At 42.8% G+C, this 18,633-nt stretch overlaps 1 protein-coding gene across 1 annotated transcript in view; it reads right to left on the reverse strand.

Annotated features, from left to right (window-relative positions):
* The window catches only part of fmn1 (formin 1), a 28,861-nt gene that overhangs the window by 3,568 nt on the left and 6,660 nt on the right, over positions 1-18,633 (reverse strand). The window contains exons 3-16 of the mRNA XM_078290076.1: positions 12,675-14,053; positions 12,311-12,626; positions 12,011-12,119; positions 10,260-10,321; positions 9,352-10,037; positions 7,588-7,729; positions 6,261-6,348; positions 4,763-4,824; positions 4,561-4,649; positions 4,224-4,353; positions 3,826-3,972; positions 3,507-3,566; positions 2,883-3,003; positions 219-311 (exon numbers count right to left, since the gene is read on the reverse strand). Of these exons, the coding sequence (XP_078146202.1) occupies positions 219-311; positions 2,883-3,003; positions 3,507-3,566; positions 3,826-3,972; positions 4,224-4,353; positions 4,561-4,649; positions 4,763-4,824; positions 6,261-6,348; positions 7,588-7,729; positions 9,352-10,037; positions 10,260-10,321; positions 12,011-12,119; positions 12,311-12,626; positions 12,675-14,053 (3,484 nt within the window). The remainder of the gene's footprint in view (positions 1-218; positions 312-2,882; positions 3,004-3,506; positions 3,567-3,825; positions 3,973-4,223; positions 4,354-4,560; positions 4,650-4,762; positions 4,825-6,260; positions 6,349-7,587; positions 7,730-9,351; positions 10,038-10,259; positions 10,322-12,010; positions 12,120-12,310; positions 12,627-12,674; positions 14,054-18,633) is intronic.

Raw genomic sequence — 18,633 nt, forward strand, 5'->3', positions numbered from 1 at the left:
GTTGTATTTTAAGTTAAATTAGTTATATTTAAATTTGCATTAAAAAGGAGTTAAAAAGTCATATCTGTGTGTCTAGTTTGGGAGCTCATACACTTATTTTATTTTTCAGCAAATACACGTCATTAACAGCAGCTGAAAATGACTTCCTTTTTAAGAATGCAGTGTGTCCATGTTTTAATGTGTTTGTCACTGTGCAGTGTTTGACTGTAACTACTCACCACTGAGGACGAAAGCCTCCATCTTGTCCTTAAAAGGCTGGAGGTGTTCCTCTGGAGAGTCGGAGCAAACCCTCCGTACGCCTTTCTCACACACTGGGAAACACAACACACAGATTTGGAAAATTAGATGGAATCTTCTTATACTGTGTTGGACAGAAAAGATAAAGTGTAGCTTCAGAAGAAAAAGCAAAGTCATATAAAAACACATTACAAAACAATACCAAATATTGCTCCGAGGGATGTTCAGTTTGGAAGGTGAATTGAAAAAAAATATTACACAACAGTAGAGAACATACAACCTGTTCAGTGGTTAATACATTTCACATTGACAGTTAAATATTCTAAGTAATAAGAGAGTAATGAGAGAGATAGAGAGAGAGAGAGAGAGAGAGAGAGAGAGAGAGAGAGAGAGAAGGCAGTACACCCAAAGAACAGAGAGTGTTGGGATGGACTAGTTCCACCTGTGCCAAAGTAGGAGGTTATCATGGTTTCCCCTTTAGATATCACTTATTTAGATTCACCTAGAGATGGCGACTGCAGACTCTGTTCTCTCTCTCTCTCTCTCTCTCTCCCTCTCTCTCTCTCTCCCTTCCTCTCCCTGTCTGTGGCTCTGAGTTGCTCTATTTGGTCCCTCTGTCCAATCAGTGGATCACAGGAGCCAGTCTCCTGAGCCAGTCATAATAGCGGCTGCGGAGGGAGCCGAGCCCCCGCGGCCCCCGCCCCTACGCTCGATCGACATCTCCCAGATAAGATTACAAAAGAATACTGTTTTCCTTTGGGGATTTGTGTAAACTCTGGAGGCGGGTATCTCGGGCCTTTTGTCTGCCGTTTGTGCCCAGCGAGAGTTTGCTTATTTCAGACTGAAGAGGGTCACAGACTCTCAAATAAACAGGGTCGACTGAGGCTGAAATTCTACTGTATCTACTGCACAGCAGCAGTCATTTGGAGAGTTTGAATGGAGAGTGTGAATACTTGCTAATAGCAGGGGTTTTGATAGGAATCTTCTTGGATTGGTCACTTCATAAATCTCCCCTCCCATTTGACCTATCAGCGCTACACAACATCACAGCACTGCCACAATGAGATTTCCTCACTGGCATGAATCTATATCTAGAAAATATGGATTTGATGAATCAAGCAGAGCCTATATTAAAGCCAGTGGAAGTTCTTTTAGGGTTAGGGTTACAACTTGGCAACCCATATTTCACATGGAAACAGTATAAACACAACCACTACTGGAAAATTGACAGAGGCTAATTGTGGCATAATTAGTCTATATGTCATTGTAGAAATTAAATTAACACTAGCTTGAAAACTACTGGAAATGATACTAGGAATAAGGCCAAGAGTCTTCCCTCTTCATCGGTAACAGTTTTTAAACTTTTCATAATGAATAGCTAAGTAGAATAAGGCCTTTTTAACCTATTTCGGAGTGCCTTGGATGTCTTTTTCCTCAATTCCTCAAAAGAGTCAACCTGGATCAATCCCTCCCCCAAACCCCAATGCAGCAATAAACTACAGACTAACCCAACGCAGAGCACAGGGAGAGTGAACAGCGACCAAAACCAAAAGCTTCAAACCAGTCATGAGGGCAGTTCAAACAGGCAGAACAAAAGCAAACCTGCGACGGGCCATCCCAGATTGCACGGCGGTTTGGGTAGACCGATAAGACAAAGCCGCGTTGAGAGGTAAAGAAAGCTATCTGTGGCACACATCTGAGGGCCACACTGGAGCCCCGGGTGATAGCGGCAAGCAGGTTATAAGCATCCGTGCATCTTTGCAGAGGGGCCCAAACAGAGATACTGGCGGTCTGGAGATTACATAAGAGGGACGTTACGGTCTCTCTGCGCCGGCGACAGGGCCACAAAGGCCCAACGATGGGAGATCTGATGGGCAGGATTAGACGTTGGATCTGAAAGGCGCCAGGCCAGTATCAGCAGAGAGACTCCTACTAGTCTCTACACACACACATGCAATGAAACGGTTTGCGAAAACACACAGGAACATGCATACAATGCACACACGGACATTTAAACACATACACAAGTAGAAGGAGAAAGCAAGCCACATGCATTGTCCCCAACATGACCGATGTCTGGTTGTTACACTGGCTGGCATGCGGAGTGGCGTCATATGGGCACACTTAGGGAGAGAGGAGAACAGGCGCGGAGGATAAGGAGGAGGAAATCTTTTGTTCTGGGCTTTAGCCGACTCGGGTTTTTGGTCAAAGAAGCAGGCCTTTAGCCCTAAGTATAAACAGTTACTCAATGGCTGGGGCCAGGGATGGGAAACCAGGGTGGTGAGCGGGGGGCTGAGGAAAAACGATGCCAGACTGGGCCGAGGTTTGGGTCTGTGGGAACTCTGGAGAGCGACGCGAAGAAATCACAGCGATAGAGTTACACGGGCTGGCTGGGGTTTTCAAACAAAAACACACAACAAAATGACCACAAGGCGAGCCTATTCCGGTCACCCAGTCACATGGATGCTAAAGCACGCTGTCTTGTCTGTTCAAAGTGGATAGAGTGTTTTAGGGGGGAATGTGTGTAACCAACTAATACTGAACCGGAGGGGGTATTGGTATTCATTAGTCTAGAGTGGATTTTCAAGTCCTCAGAGAAGATACATGGCTGGAATTAGTTGGAGCTGTAAGCGTGTGAGTCATACCTGTCAGATCTCGTCCAAGCTGTCTCAGGTCTCGGTTGAGGTCGTCAAACTTGATCTGCGCGGCCAGGAAGACGTCTTGAGGTTCAGGTAGTGGGAACATACTCTTGTCTGTGCCAGCGTTCTGGTGGAATCCAATTAAAAGACAACAAAATGCCATTTAACCAGGAATTCTTTAACTTATCTAGCAGGGGAAAGTGGGGACCCTGGGAAGCACGCAAGAATGTGGAGGACCAACAGAAATAGGCTTGCTACCGACTTTGGGTGACAATCAATCGCTTAAGAAATGCTGCTTTAGATCATTTATCAGCCTCCTCTGAGTGGGAATGCTGCTGCTAAAAGGCAAATGTTCAGATCAGGGGCTTCATTTCATCTTTGACATAATCTAAATCTTTTAAAATTGTGTGCATAAAAATGTGAAAATGAACACGCTTCAGTTCTCAGTTCTCTACAGTATAAACTTCCTAAACTAATCACCATTGATCAATGGGAACTTTTTCATGTCCAGTTTAAGGGTTTGGTAATACACTCCTTCAAAATAGAGGATTCTAGAGGCAAACAGTGTAAAAACATCAAATTCATGTACAGTAAAGCAAACTAACTCAAGATGTTTATATATAACATTACCTCATCCACATTGCGCAAGTAGTAAGACACCACATAGTCCACCAGGCTGATGCGATTGTCCTGAGGAGAATTGGAGGGGACATGTCAAAACAGCATCAGTAAAAAAAAACAGTAAAAAAAACCTCACCATTGTCTATAGACTTTACCAAGGCAAAGAACACACTGTTACTGGACATGTCTAAAACACTGCACAACATTGAGGCCGATGCCTTAGCATGTGTAGGGTATATAAGAGGAAAATCCTGCAGTACTAATGCATGATTGATGCAGGGAAAGAGGCCTGTCTACCACAGTACCCCTGTAGTTACCATGGCCTTACCCTGCTCTTGACATCCTTGAGTTTAGGGAGGATCTCCAGGCCAAAGCCATCGGCCTGGCCCCTGGTCCTGCTGCCTCCGTTCATGTGGTTCCCCAGGGCCAGCACCAGTCCCATCACCTCCCTCACACTGGCCTGCTCCAGCAGAGCCTCAATACAGAAACACATTCAGGGTCAACTGGGGTACAAGGCTAAGTACAGACATGACAAGGTGTTTGCTGTCAATTTTAAAGAATGTATAGTATGAGAGGAAGGGACATGAGCAGCAATATCCTTGTTGTTGCTATACAGAATGGACATCTGAAGCCTTTCCTGCTGTATGATTCCAGCATCAGAGAACAGCACCACTTTGCATGGAGCATTAACACCCTATGGTATTGCTGTCAGGAACTTTGGCTTACCTGGCAGACGGAGGAGACTATGTTGAGCTTGCGCTGGATGGAGGCGGTGCCATCGACGAAGGCTGCCTGGAAGATGATGCAGTGAGCTCTGCCTGCAAAGTCTGGGATCTGAGACAGCTCATACAGGAACCTGGAGCACAGTGAATGTACAGAAACACATTAAGGTCACCTGCCAAATACTGACCTCCTTTTGCACAATCCATGTCTCGGTTGTCTCAAGGCTTAAAATCTGTAAACACAGCAGGTAATCCTAATATTTTCACACACACACAGACATACACACAATGATATTGTGTCCTGCTCGTCTAAATATTTCTGTTAGGAGGTGGATACTGACTGTTCTGGTTTGTCCAGCAGTTTGACTTGGTCTTCCTCTGATGTCTCGTAGTGTTTCTTGATCCTCTCCAGCTCCTCTGGCTGAGCTCTCTGAGACACAGACAGTTAGAAATATCGATAAGCGAGGGCGGTTCATAGTTCTACAGCTGTAAATGCATTGAGCCCCATGCGAATAGATAGCAAAAGTGTGCTGTGGCACGTACGTTTTCGTATAGAGCTTCAATGGTCTCCAGGTCCACCAAAGAATTGTCCACTGTCAGCACAGCTAGAGGTAGGATCGTAACAAAGCACAGATTAGGCCTTCAAGTATTAATCCACAGCCGATATAACCTGTTTGATTGACAGGTGATCTCTGGGAAATTTAGGAACAGATCTCATGCATTACTACACTCAGTTTGAAGATCAAGTCAGATTGTACTCTTGGAAACGAACAAACAAACAGAAGTGAAGCCACCAAGAGTCACATTCAATGCGAATCGCTGAAACCTCGGTAACAGGGACAAGAGTCCTTTCATGGATCTGTGATGATCCTGGATCTGATTTGTTGGAAGGAACATAGAAGGAAAAGTGAAGAGGCTAAACTGGGAACTGAAGAGTCCCAGAGGGCCCACATGGCCAGCTGACATGAACACAGACAGCCAACACATTCCTCTGACTGGGAAACACAGCCTGCTGTTTGCTACACAGACCGGAGCTGAGAATTAGCAATGCAGATTGCCTCTCTGTAGCTCTCTTGCTGACATTGTGGCGTGCTTTTAGCCTTTAGTCCTGCTTTAAATTCACCAACAGCTCATATTCAAAGGTTAGTCATAAGTGCAATGCGGGGTTAGGAGGTAAGGTTTAGGCTGATGCAAGAGTAATATTAAACGAGAGTGATGTTCAGGGAGCTGTGGTCACCTGGATGTTATGACTGGAAGGCCGATAGTTCAAACTGGGGAAATGTAGTTCGTTTGGGCCAAATGCTGGCCTTTTAAATTGGATAGTATCTCATGTTTAAATGCTGTTTCAGAGGCTTTTCCACCCAGATAAGAATACAATTCTGGTGGAAACAATGAATACTTATAATATTTTAGAATTTTCTTGGGCATGAAAATGGGATATCAATACAAAATGTAATCTATTGGCAGCTTCAATCCAAATATATCGGTATCAGCTTTCAAAAATCCATATTGGTCAAACCCTAATATCATATGCTCTTAAGCAAGGAACTGCCAACTGCTCCATTAGGTTTGGTCAACATTAGAAGATGTGATTGCACCAGGCAGCTCCCAGATGTGAATGTAGGTTTGAATGTGTTGCAGGGCATTACTGAAGAATCAAACGTACCCTAGTTAAATCAATAAAGGTGTGAGTCAGGTGGATTCAACAACTAAGTGGCTCTGCTGCTGCAGCTATCGAAGGCCCTATCTGTAATAGAAGCATGCTGCTCCCTGGTGAAACATGATTACCCCGACACTGGCTTTGTTTACATAGCCTACTGATTTGAAATATGACTTGTATATATCCTGAGGCTGGAGGAGGTTTGCTTACATGTGTAAAGTGTTCCTAAACAATGAACTACAAAAGACCTTTATTTTGAAAGAAATAAAGAAAACTGTTCTGAAAAGCTTTTTTTCCAAAATAAAAGTCACAAAATCTAGACGGTTAAGTAAATCCAGCATTATATATAGATACATAAATATATATATCTATATAACTAACCTTGCTGAATGTCTTTCATCTCCAGGTGGAGGCTTGATATGAGGATGCCCACGGCCTGGGAGCGCTTACCGTCCAGCAGCTTAATGAGCTGACACACACGCACACACACACACACACACACACACACACACACGTGAGTTACCATGACTACCTGAAAATCGCTGACCATTAGTGAGGGTCATTAGTAGAGAGGCTATTGTTAAGAGACAAACACTGTACCCTAATGCATTAGCACCGTGTGCATTTGTAACCAGCTGTCAGGCCAGAAGGCTTAATGTATCTTAATGGGAAATCAGGTTCCTGGGAAAACAAGTCCTACTACTCATGTTTGACATCACTTTTTTGACCAAGTAAAAAGATGGGTTTCTTTCAGATCATATAGTATGGTGGAATTATGTCTCTACTACATGCAAATGCAGCAAACACAAATAAAGTCACAAAAAATTGCAACGGGAGCGCATCAGGATTTCAAGCCAACTTCATGAGGTGGGAGGAAATGAATAGAAAGAACTGAATAGAAAACAAAACAGTGGAGAAAAATATACTTATAATGTCAAGAAAGTATAGAAACCCAGATCCAGGCAGCTGTGAATTCAATATAAAATGTCTTTATTTGGAGGCAGCATCACCTATGTGTTTCAGCTTACGCCTCCCTCAGGGTGTACAGGTACTGTATATATAAATAAAGGCATTTTATATTTATCTCAAAATTGTGCCTGGACCTGGATTTATATACTCTCTTCTCTTGACACTACAAGTGCATTTTTTCTACTGCCTTGTTGCCTTGTAAACTCAATGGCATCAACCCCCTCTAGTGAACAAGGGACACATTGCAATCTTAATGCACTCTGTACTGCTGGTACCTACAGTATTGTTTAGTAATCACCTACAGGAAAAATTCCCAAAAGCTGATGTGTGTCTGATAGAGATGGGACGAAATATCGAAATTCAATATATTGCGATACAAAAATGTCACAATATGTATCGTGGGGCAGAAAAATGAATCGCAATATTTTATTCTGCTGTAGTAATCACAAATGAGAGGGCTTGCCCATCACAATTTCACAAGCTCTCCATCCAAATTATATTATTTGCACTTTGTAATGACATTTTTAAATTGTTGTTTACATTCTAGCAAGCCAATGGCATCGCTAGAAAGATCTGCGGCTCAGAAATAAACATAATTCTGCACAGACACTTTTATTTATTACATCGTGTCGTGGTTGTATTGAATCGTGAACCCCATATCGCGTATTGAATCGTATCGTGAGATAAGCAGATTGTCTCATCCCTAGTGTCTGATGTTATAGTACATTTTCTGCATTACCTTCTTGGCTTTGGCTTTCTTCTCATAGGCCTCTGACAGCGGTTTCCTCTTGGTCTGTGTGGTGGTCTTGGCGAAGAGGTCCTCGAACTCAGTGGTGCTGATTATATTTGGTTCCTCTAAAGAGTTCCATAGTGTGTTGTTACTGAGGAAGACAGAGAGATAAGTTTTAATTGTATGATTTATTTTGTATATTTATTGTATGATTGATCAATACTACAATGGTTGTCTATGGGAAACCCTTAACCTGAGCTAATTCTGTCGTTTTGAGATTTGACATTTTGATCGGATTCCACATGCATTATCCTGGATTCAATGGAGCGTTTTAGCATCCCATGATGGTCTAAATGCTGTTTCAGAGGCTTTTTCTTGGGCATGAAAATGGTTACATTTAAAGGTATTGAATATCGACACAAAGTATCATCTATTGGCAGCTTCAATCCAAATGTATTCTAAAATTGTGGAGGAATCACTGAATACTTGTCATTTTTTGGCATGAAAATGGTCAAATTTAGAGATATTGAAAACCACAAAATATCAGCTAGTATGGATCCTAAACACGTTAAGTTCATGCTGTTTCTGTGGTCAGTAAATGTATAACCTGTAATGTTGTCCCACCCTTGGACTGGTGCAGTTGGATATATGAAGGCCTAATGCAAGGCTGTGATTGACTGTCAAAGTTAACAAACCATTGTATTGGAGTCAGTTGCGCTTGCCTTGTCTTTTTTCGCCTCAAAAGCAGTTTTGACTTTCTGCTGAGACAGACTGGACGAAGACCACTGTGGGAACTGCTCAGTGACGTGTGTGGGCCCGATTTTTTTTCTAAATATCTGAGAATGCCGGCAGAATATTGCTTCAAACTCTACCAAATAACATTTTTCTCTCTATCCAAAAATCACAAGATTAGAAACATTTTTTCAGATGATGTTTGGACCGGAGAGAGCCACACACAAACTGTTGGAGACTGTGGTTAGCATAAGTGCACGCTTGGCTGCAAAAACCTAACTAAAGTGGATGTCTGAGTGTGGGTTCTGAGGGATAAGGAGGCCTTTCACAAAGTATCAGCTTTCGACTGGACAGCCAAGGAAGCCTGCAATCACAACACCACACAAATCACTGTCTCCTCTTCAAGTGAGCCTAGTCTTGGTTTCTGTCTTGACTGATGTCCTTGCACGTACGTCAGTATGTAGAGTGGAATAATTGCAGTTGTCAATCCGTCTCCACATCGTTGTCACCAAGACAAATTCTTGCTCATTGATTGTACTTGACAATTAAAGTGATCCCGATGATGGGAAACTGATGACTGCCATCTTGGCTTCTAGTCTAAACCAATAATGTCTAGTAAGTGATGGTGCTGAGCCCATGGATCTACTGCAATTACATTCATATAAAAGAGAAGAAGAAACTAGGTTGAAGTTGTACCACTGCAAAAATTGAGCATGAAACTGCTGAGTTGGAGGTGGGTAAACTTTGACTACACCATCCAATTCAGCCAATGGTAATAAGGCTTTTACATGAATATGCTCTATAGGTAGGTATTTATCTAGATAATTCTACTTCGAATCAGATGGCATCAAAGTGTGCGGCAGCAATCTTTGATTTTGTTTAGGGATGTCTTAGGTATACTTGTATTTCACAGTGATTTTTAAGTTTAGTGATAGTAGGTAAAGGATTACACACACATTGTCAGGTAAATCAACGCCTTAAACTCTTTAAACTGAACCCTCATAAAGAAGGAAAGGCCTCAGTTCTCGGCGGTGAACCTACTTATTTTCCTGGATCTGGATTCTGGTCCAGTAGAGGGGCTTCATGGGGCAGGAAGGCTCCACAGACGGTTTCCTGGGAGGTTTATCCACCACAAAACCCCCCAGTAGAGGAGGAGGTGGTGGGGGAGCCAAGCCTGGCATCAGCGGAGGGGGTGGAGGGGGCGGCGGTGGTGGTGGTGGAGGGCCATCTGATGTCTGCATCTGGTTTGGGGCTGATGAGAAACATGGCGGAGGTGGTGGAGGAGGGGGCAGCAGAGTCTGGAAAGGGGCTGGTGGTGGTTCTGACAGAGGCGGCGGTGCTCCAGGAGGAGGTGGATGGGGTGGCGGGACAGATGATGAGGAGGAGAGAGATGCGTCCTCCCTCTGTCCGGCCAGGCTGAGGCTGATGGAGGCCAGGTCCAGCTTCTTAGGAGCCACCTTCTGCTGCTGAGGGCTTATGCAGGCTCTCCCCGCCGACTCCTCATCCTCCTTGATGAAGGTCTCCCGGTCCGTCTGGATGCAGACGGTGCGGAAGGACTTGTGTAAAAGGTCGTCTCCCGTGGACACGGCGACGTCTCGGAGGTCCGCGCGCCGGCGGGTGCTAGCCAGGGAGAGCTCGGCCTGTAGCCGGGCCAAGGTGAACTCCAGGTGGCTGACATTGTCCTCGTTTTCCACCCTCAGCCTGGACAGCTGCTGGGTGTAGTCCTCCTGAAATAATGCTGGTTAGACTTGACATCCATGGCGGCGAACATAGGCCAAGGCAGCAGGCATTTACTATCAGTATTGCATAAAGTTTGACCTCTGATGCATCAAGATCTAATGATTTTTGAAAAGCACTTCTTTCTTTAGTATGTAAAGCTTGCACCACCTCACACTATACCATGGTTATACACCACACTTCATACTTTATACTTCATGCTTTACACAGACCTGTAAGTTCTCCAGTTCTTCCTTGCATTCTCTCTTCAGCTGCAGAAGGGCAGCCTGGTGCTCTGAGAGGAAATAGAGCAGAAGAGAGAGAAATGATGAGAGAGAGAGAGAGAGAGAGAGAGAGAGAGAGAGAGAGAGAGAGAGAGAGAGCTTTACAATAGGCCCATGTGCTTTTGGGTACCGCGACAGATGTTCATTATTACAGCAGTGGTGGCCGAGAGGGCTTTCTTTACAGTGATGGGTACAATGGTGAAGTGGCTGGGTACAAGCCGCAGCCGAGCAAATTACAACAACCAGGAGGCACTTGGGAACTTTGGCTAATTTTACATAACAACATAAATCTGGGTTTATTCACTGCAGGAGGCTGGGAGGTGCTTGAGGCCATAGTTGTTAAAGACACACTGACTGGGTTATTCTGGTCTAAAACAATGCATAACTTGACCACAAGATGGCAGTAGATCCTCAAAAGTAATTAAAAGATCTGCTTAACAGACCTTGGCACACAGGATACTGGCTATAGCTTGCATCTTGGTCAAACTCGCTTTAAGCAAACACTAAGCCGTTAATGGATGATTAAGCCTATCATTTTGGGCAGTTGGCAGGTGTATGTATTGTCAGCAGAGCAGGCTGGAAAGTAGGTGTGTACACATGGGGCACACATTTGTATCCCTGCCCAAACAACCTTTGGTAATCCAACTGATGAACAGAAGTAGGATTATTTCAAGGTAGAAGAGATAAAAGAGATACAATTTTGATCACTCCTCCTTGAAAATTCCTTGAGAAGTTGATATATATGACTTCCATGCCTTTAAAATAGCTTAAGTGCAGTGTAGTGTAGGCCAGTGATTCTCAACCTTTTTAATTTCAAGTACCACTAATTTAGACCACATTAGGGCCACGGACCCCCATTTAATGAGATTTTGTATATTTTTTTGAATATTTTTATTGTTAGATATAATTTTGTCCAGAATTCCATGACTATCTGTATTGTAGGTAGGGAGATAACAGTGAAACTATGATCAAAATAGTAATTATTCTACATTCTCTAATGATGTTAACTTCTTATGAAATAATGGTGAAGTTTAAAAATTCATCAATTTGCTGGGGACCCCTTGAAGGGGTTCTTCAAGGACCCCTGGTGGTCCCCGGACCCCAGGTTGACAACCATTGGTGTAGGTTACATTGCACATTTGCCCCAAGTCAAATAGTGTTTTTTTTTTACCCTACAACAATGACAGGGAAGTATCTGAAAGTCAATTTGTTGGCCTTTTAGTGATTGGCAATTTACTTCTGCACCTAAGCTAGAAGCATTGACTGTTGCTCAAAGGCACAGCAGTAAATGTCTTATGTGACCCCAGTCTGCAATCTGAATGCCTTCACATAAGTAATGGAGAAATACACTGGCTAGTTTCCTTGCTGTGGACACACAGGGTGGAGGTGTGTTTACCTTATCAGTATTACACTCTACTGTACATCCATCACATGATACCACAGAGCAAACACTGCCACCCTCTGTACTGCTCTGTCTCAAACAAACATTTGTCACAAATATTTGGCTCATAGTGTTAGTCATAATGATATGGCTGCGTGAGTTTTCATTTCTCCCGTTTCAGGGTGGTGATATATGAGTCGTACTAGTCCATTTTTTTAGGCAATGTAGTAAATTTGTCTTTTATTTCCTCTCGTTTCAATATTTCAGTGGACATAATGTTTTGGTAATGTAATATTTCTTTGTATAACTTTGTCAATACCTGCTTCTGTGTACTTAAGTCCAACTTTTTCCTCCTTGAGTGGTGGCCAGACGGCTTGTAGACGGCCTGGAGTTCGTTCCTCTCCCTCACCTGGGGTGGATGCCTCTGACTAGGGGGGAAGAGATTAAAATAGAGTTATGACTAAATCAATTGTACGTAGACCTTTTAGATCTTTACAGACACAAGAGTATTCAAATAATGTCTCAGGTATAAAGGTATTTTTCCAGAAGCGTCCACAGAAAGAACTAAAGCCTGTGGAATCCCTTAATTAATATTCTATGTTCATAACATAATGCATACTTTGCCATCAGAGAGGGTTTTCTTCTCTGGCGTCTTATTGGACGTTCTCTCAAAGAGGGCCCTCAGCGCATCTTTATCGCTTCTAATCTTCTTCCTCACGGCCTCCAGGTCCACCTTGTCTGTTAGGTCCTTCTTTAAAGGCTTGGGGGTGAAGAAGGCCTTGAAGGCATCAAAGGCCGCTTCTGCGCTAGAAACAGGAGGTTTCATAGGCTCTGACCAGTCTGAAGCGTCTGCTGGCTCCTCTGTTTCATGGTTCACTTCTTCACTCTCTATCTCTTGACACTCTTCGTTCTCACTCCTCTCTCTCATCTCATCCCTCTCTCCCTCAGCCTCCTCGCCGTCTCCCTCCGACTCGTCAGCGGACTCCGTCCTCTCTTCGACTTTGTTCTCCTCTGTCTCGTCTCCTTTCTTGTCCCGGTTTAGGAACTGGGAAATTTGGTCCAGGAAGCTTCCCTGAGCCTTGGAGTCCCCCTGCTTCTTCTCGAGCTCGGGTAAGATCGCCCTCCTCGCTCCCTGGGATGGAGGTTTGATCTGGGCCACGGTGTCGTGCTCAGGCCCCGCCACCCCTTTCCTCAGGACCCTCAGGCCGCTGAAGAGGGCAGGGAGCTGGATGGGCTTGTCTGTAGGGGAACCTGGGGAGAAGGTGGTCCTGGTCGAGGTGGATCCAGGTGGAGGGTCACTGGCTGGGTGTGGTGAATCGTCCTGTGGGCTGGGACGATGGTGAAACTCGGTGGTGGAGTCTCTTTTTTCCTCGTCTTCATTGTCCTCCTCTACACCTTTCGCCTTCTCTTCATCCTCCTGTGCAAAGTGCGTAGCATGTTCCCAAATTGGAGTTGCTGATTCAACCTGTTCTTCAACAGCAGGTTCTGTCCTAGTCAGAGTTATCACTACATGTCTGGTGTTGGAAGATCTGGTTGCAGATTCCCCAGTTTTCACTGCAGAGAAGATCTCAGAGTCAGAATCCACATCCTCAGTAGACATAGCTGATGGTGTGACAGAAGAAGTGATGAAATGGTCTTCTCCACTGTTATTACTGAGCATGTCCTCAATGTGGTAGTCCATGCTTTGAATGTTTTTGTCTGGTTTTGTCACTTCCTGGTTGGGTTCCTTAGCCTCATCCTGCTTGACACTGACTGGCAGAACGCAATCACAATCAATATTTGTGCCGTCAGTTAAAATGTGTTGACTTTTTGGTTGCATGGATTCATTCAAAACACATTCTTCCATTGAGTCCTCTGCTTTGTGGCAACCCTCCTGTGTGGCTTTGTTGTAATTGTCTATTTTGTCATTGCGTTCGACTGTGCACACACTTTGATTAAGGATGTCTGGGGATTTTCTCTGGTCGTGCTGATTTGTGTCTAAGGTCTGTTTGTCCATATTGAATTCCTCTGAGGAGCCACTCTCAGTGTTTATGTTATGTCTTTCTTCAATGCCCTCCTCTGATGGGTTCCCTGTTTCCCTCATAGGTGCCTGAACCTTGTTTCCATTCACACTACCATCACCCACTGAGTTATAGGTCATCTCCTCTCTTTCAACAGGCAATATGAGTTGAGATGAGGAATCTCTGTTATGCTTGAGAACATCTCCAAAACTCGAATCCCTGTTGTTCTTTAGATAGCCATTGAACTCTCCCTGCATTATGTCCCCGTCCTCTTCCTCTGAGAGCGACCTGTAGAACTTCAGGATGGCAGCCTGCTGTCCCAGCTGCTGGGAGTCAGATCTGTGGGTGAAGATGGTGGTGAACTTGTCCAGGATGGAGTTAGTAGGATGTTCTGGGAAAGCTTTTCCCACAACCTCAGCACTGTGGTTACCGTTAACTCTGCTCATATCCATGACTTGCCGTTTTAATGCAACTTCATATCATCTTACACAAGAAAAATGCAGTCTTAATAAATATGGTCTCTTTGGTAATAAGACATCTGTATGGCATGCAGTCCTTATCCCAAAAACATTTGTCTAACCGATTCCACAATCATGCAAATTCTGCATCCGAAGAAACTACTATATCCAAGAAATATGGTATTCAGTACAGTCTCTACTCAAAGCCTTAGAAAGTCATATCATCACCTCTGAAAATCCAACCTGCTTTCGCTCCAGTTTGCTGAAAAGAATGGCTTTATCCTTTAACTGTAACAACAGTTCCTTCATGTCTTACCAGAGAGCTAGCCTCCCAAACCTAAAAATGGAAGCAGCTGTTAGTCACGCAGGGTAACCAATGACAGCAGCGAAATCCAAAGAGTAATGGAAAAGTATGGGTTTCCAAGCCCAGATCCATGGCCCTGCTTGCTGGAGTGACTCAGAGCCTGAGCTCAACCTTGCATTCGCTGCCAGATCCAAGTCCCATCTTTTGTTTCCTATTTTCAGCCTCCTAGTCCCGCTGGTTCCTCTGTACCTGCTGTAGCGGTTTACCAGCAGCTTTCAGCAACATCTTGGATGTCATCCTACAGGTTGTGACAGTGTAATTGAAAGCAGATGGCGTCTTCAGTCTTTGCGTCTTCAACTTAAACTTTCCTCCCTAAGGCTTGTTCATCGCCACAGTGGCTGCTACGGTTTCAGGCAACACCCTGACAGATCCGTGTGCTGTGCTGCATAGGAAGCCACCCAGAACACATGGCAGGACACCACACCCAGAGCAAGAGGAGTGTAAATAGGAGTGCAAGAGACCGCTTGCTAAACATTTGGCTTGTGAATCTATAGTTACAGGGAGGTCTCTCCACTCCCTTGCAGGTTCTGAGCAACACCAGGCTAATCTGTGCTTCTTAGTGGGTCTAACCCCACCTACTACACCCCACTGCTAATCTGCTCAAATCACATCTAACATATCAGTGGACAGTGAAGACTTTTTCACTTTCTTGATTGTCAGCATATAGACAATTGGATTTGTGACCGTTTAAAGTTTGTGGGCTATCATGCATGTTTAGAGTTTTTTTTATTTGCATATCTAAAAATGATAAAACATAGAGTGAGACAAAATAATACTGCAATATAATACAATATTTTAAAGGTGAGATTAAAAAGGAGTTTATAAAAACATCAAGATAAGATAACAAAAAAATCAAGATAGCACACAAATACATCGTCATACTCTAAAATTAACTTCTTAACTAGGTCCCCTGCTGTTCTCAGGGTCCACCCTTGTTTGCTTTTATGTTCAGATATTACTTCACAACAGCCTGCAGGTAAGTGAAGGATCAAGCGATAGCATTATATAACTTGGTCTGAGGCTTAATGTATGTACTGTATGTGTTTGAGACATTGTTTTACCCTGTGGTGGCCTTAACACCTAATCTTAGTAATACTAATAATGTGTTTTTGCATTCCCGGGGTGGGCCATTGCAGCCTTTATGCAAGCCGCGTTTATGTAACAGTAATGAATCTAGATAATCCTATGAAATAGCATTAGCATCAGAGTGCACACAACACTAATTAGATCCTGAACAAACACACTGGCCTGAATCCAGTATTAGGCAGTGGAATTACAGCGAGATCACTACGCCATAACACAATCATGTTATTGTATTCAATGTTCTCTTTAGCTGCTGTAGTAAATAGTGCCAACCTAATTTCTTATGTGATTTATATCAAAGTATGACTCTGATGTAAAGCAGATAAGAAATTATAAATCATCCAATATGTACAAATTGCAACTAACTCTAGTATTCTGCTTCACAGTCCATACAAACCTAGTGGAAGTCATACTTCATAAATGATGGGGGTTTAAACTCTCTTAAAGCAGCTAAGGGGTTCAGTGGGAGGATGTGGATGAGGACTCCATAATTATATGTTGGAGACTTGGATAGTGTGTGAATCACTCGTCCAGATCATGACTCAAAGTTTGTCATAAATGCAATAAATTATTAAAATTGAATTTGCAGTGACAGTCCTCAAGCCCCCTAATTACAGGTTTTATATATTCTTCCTCTGCCCTTGTAAAAATTTGTTCCACATTAGTGAACATTCAATGCTGTCTCCTGAGCCAGACATGGGGAGGGTTTGTCCTGCCCCACCGGCTGCGATGACAAAGTGATGCACAGCTCCATAGTAAATGAATTAGAAAAGATGGAAATAATTTCTGGTGATTGGGGGTACATTGTCTGGTTTGGAACTGATTGTCCATAATTTAAAGCTTGCTTGGATGGTTACACAAAATCAGTCTCAGCTTCTCTTCTCTGAGTATCTTCAGGCTGTATATCCAATGACAAGACAGATTATAGTCTAGACTTTTTGGTTTGGCAATTCATGTTCACAAATACTGTTTAGGTTGTCCTATGAATATCAAGTTTTATTCCTATTTAAACTACCAATCTTGATCAAACCCAATCCCAAACCTATCCTATATTTACTAGCCAAATTACTCGTTTTCATCATAATACCTGCCTACATATTGCTCATACAATATGCTAATGCTCACAAAATGGGTTACTTCAGCAGTGGATGTTATGAGGGAAAGAGTGAGTTCGGTGTGACTGGTGTGACAGACGTGATGCATGACAACAAATCAGCCTGTCAATCAGCTTAAAGGAGCCAGACGCCGATCAACAGACAGCAGGCCGACAGCTGGCACTAAATGTAAATCTACTTTGTAGGTGCATACACACATGCATAGGGAGAGAGAGAGAGAGAGAGAGAGAGAGAGAGAGAGAGAGAGAGAGAGAGTTTAAACCCAGTAAACTACCACTACCTGCTAATGCCGATACCATTGCTCATACAATGCACCTACTCAGTTGCATTAAATCCGTTCCCTTGTGTAACCATTGGGAAAACAGCATTCTTTCAGCCACAGTGCGTCACACAGTACCAGTACATGAGGTCATTTAATGAACCTGGACCTAAAGGGCTACTTTGTAGTGATAGTGCCAAGATACCTAACTCCATTGTAGTGCAGAAACAAAACTAGGTCAGTGTCATGATGACACAGCGTTATTGAGATGAGGACTATATTAGATTTCCTCTGAAACTCACTAAATGTATGGTCTCATTTTTATGGCATGCATTCATTTAGCTTTTATCTGTTGAAATATTTGATATTTCTTTGCCAATACTTTGAAACTTGTGCAATTCCAGTTTACACCACAGGGAGGAGCTGTAGCGCTATAGGCTTTAAAGGAAGCTGCCGTCGCCTCTCAGAGTTGACGAGCAGTACTGAGAGGGACAGTCAGTAATTAAACTCTCCTAAGTTGTACCTTTTGTGGGAAGCTCAGAGAAACGCTGGTACATTTATTCTGGTCTTGTCCGCACACAAAACAACTGTGGAGTAAATTGTCACGATTTATTGGTGATCATATCTATCCTCACTTTGCATTACTTTGGAAAAATGTATTGTTTGGATTCACTGAATATGACAGGAATCTCTGGTCGCAGTTCTATTTAATTAATTCGCTTATTATTTTGACCAAATTTTATATTCACAGATCCAAATTCAAAAAGCAAAAGGCCAAACTTTCCAGAGCTGACTGCATCAAACAATACATTTCTTCAATATCCGAATGTACAAACAAAAAAGCTGTTAAAACGTATAACCACTTTCAGCAAGTAACAAGATATTTATTTAACTTACTATTACTATTACTATTTCTTTTCTTTATTTTTGTCTTTATTATTAACCTTTAGTCCCCCTGGCGTGTTTGTAATTGTGTGATTGTGATCAAGTTGTATACACAAAGTGTTGAGAACTTGTTGATATTGTTGTTGTAGTTGTAATAAAATAGTAAATAAAATAAAAAAATAATAAAAAAAATTAAACTCTCCTGTCTTCAATTCCCGTTTTCCCTGTTAGAAACAGGTCAGTATAAAACCACTCTTCAAAATAGTGAAGCTAACGTATCAATCATAATAAACTCATGAACCAAACTTTTCACTATGCTAGGGAATGGAGGATAGGGCATCGTCATAACTGGAAGTTAATGGGACAAGATGGCGGCCTGCACCTTTATTTTCTCTGTGTTTTATTGACCCAAACTTGGTCCTGTGAATGTATTTTATAAACTAATAGCTTTTGATCAATTATAAAAGGGGAATAGCCTACTGATAACCAATACTATACAGTTTATTTGAAAATTGCGGTGAAACATGAATGTATAAAAGTTTGTTAGCATCATGCTAACCTGTTATACGTTAGCTAGCTGACGTGTGTATGTTGGTTAGCTAGTATGCTAATCATTAGTTGTATTGTGGATGTTAGCTTTTGCCAAACCTTATGGTTCAAGGAGGAAGAAGTGGTTTATTCTTCAGTACCTTAAGTCAATGTTATTATTGATTTTTTTATGAAGATACTGTAACTAGGCAGATGTGAGTTTAGCATTAATGTGTAAGTACAGTAACGC

The sequence above is a fragment of the Centroberyx gerrardi genome, chromosome 18 (genome assembly GCF_048128805.1).
Source record: "Centroberyx gerrardi isolate f3 chromosome 18, fCenGer3.hap1.cur.20231027, whole genome shotgun sequence".
NCBI classification, from domain to species: Eukaryota; Metazoa; Chordata; class Actinopteri; order Beryciformes; family Berycidae; genus Centroberyx; species Centroberyx gerrardi.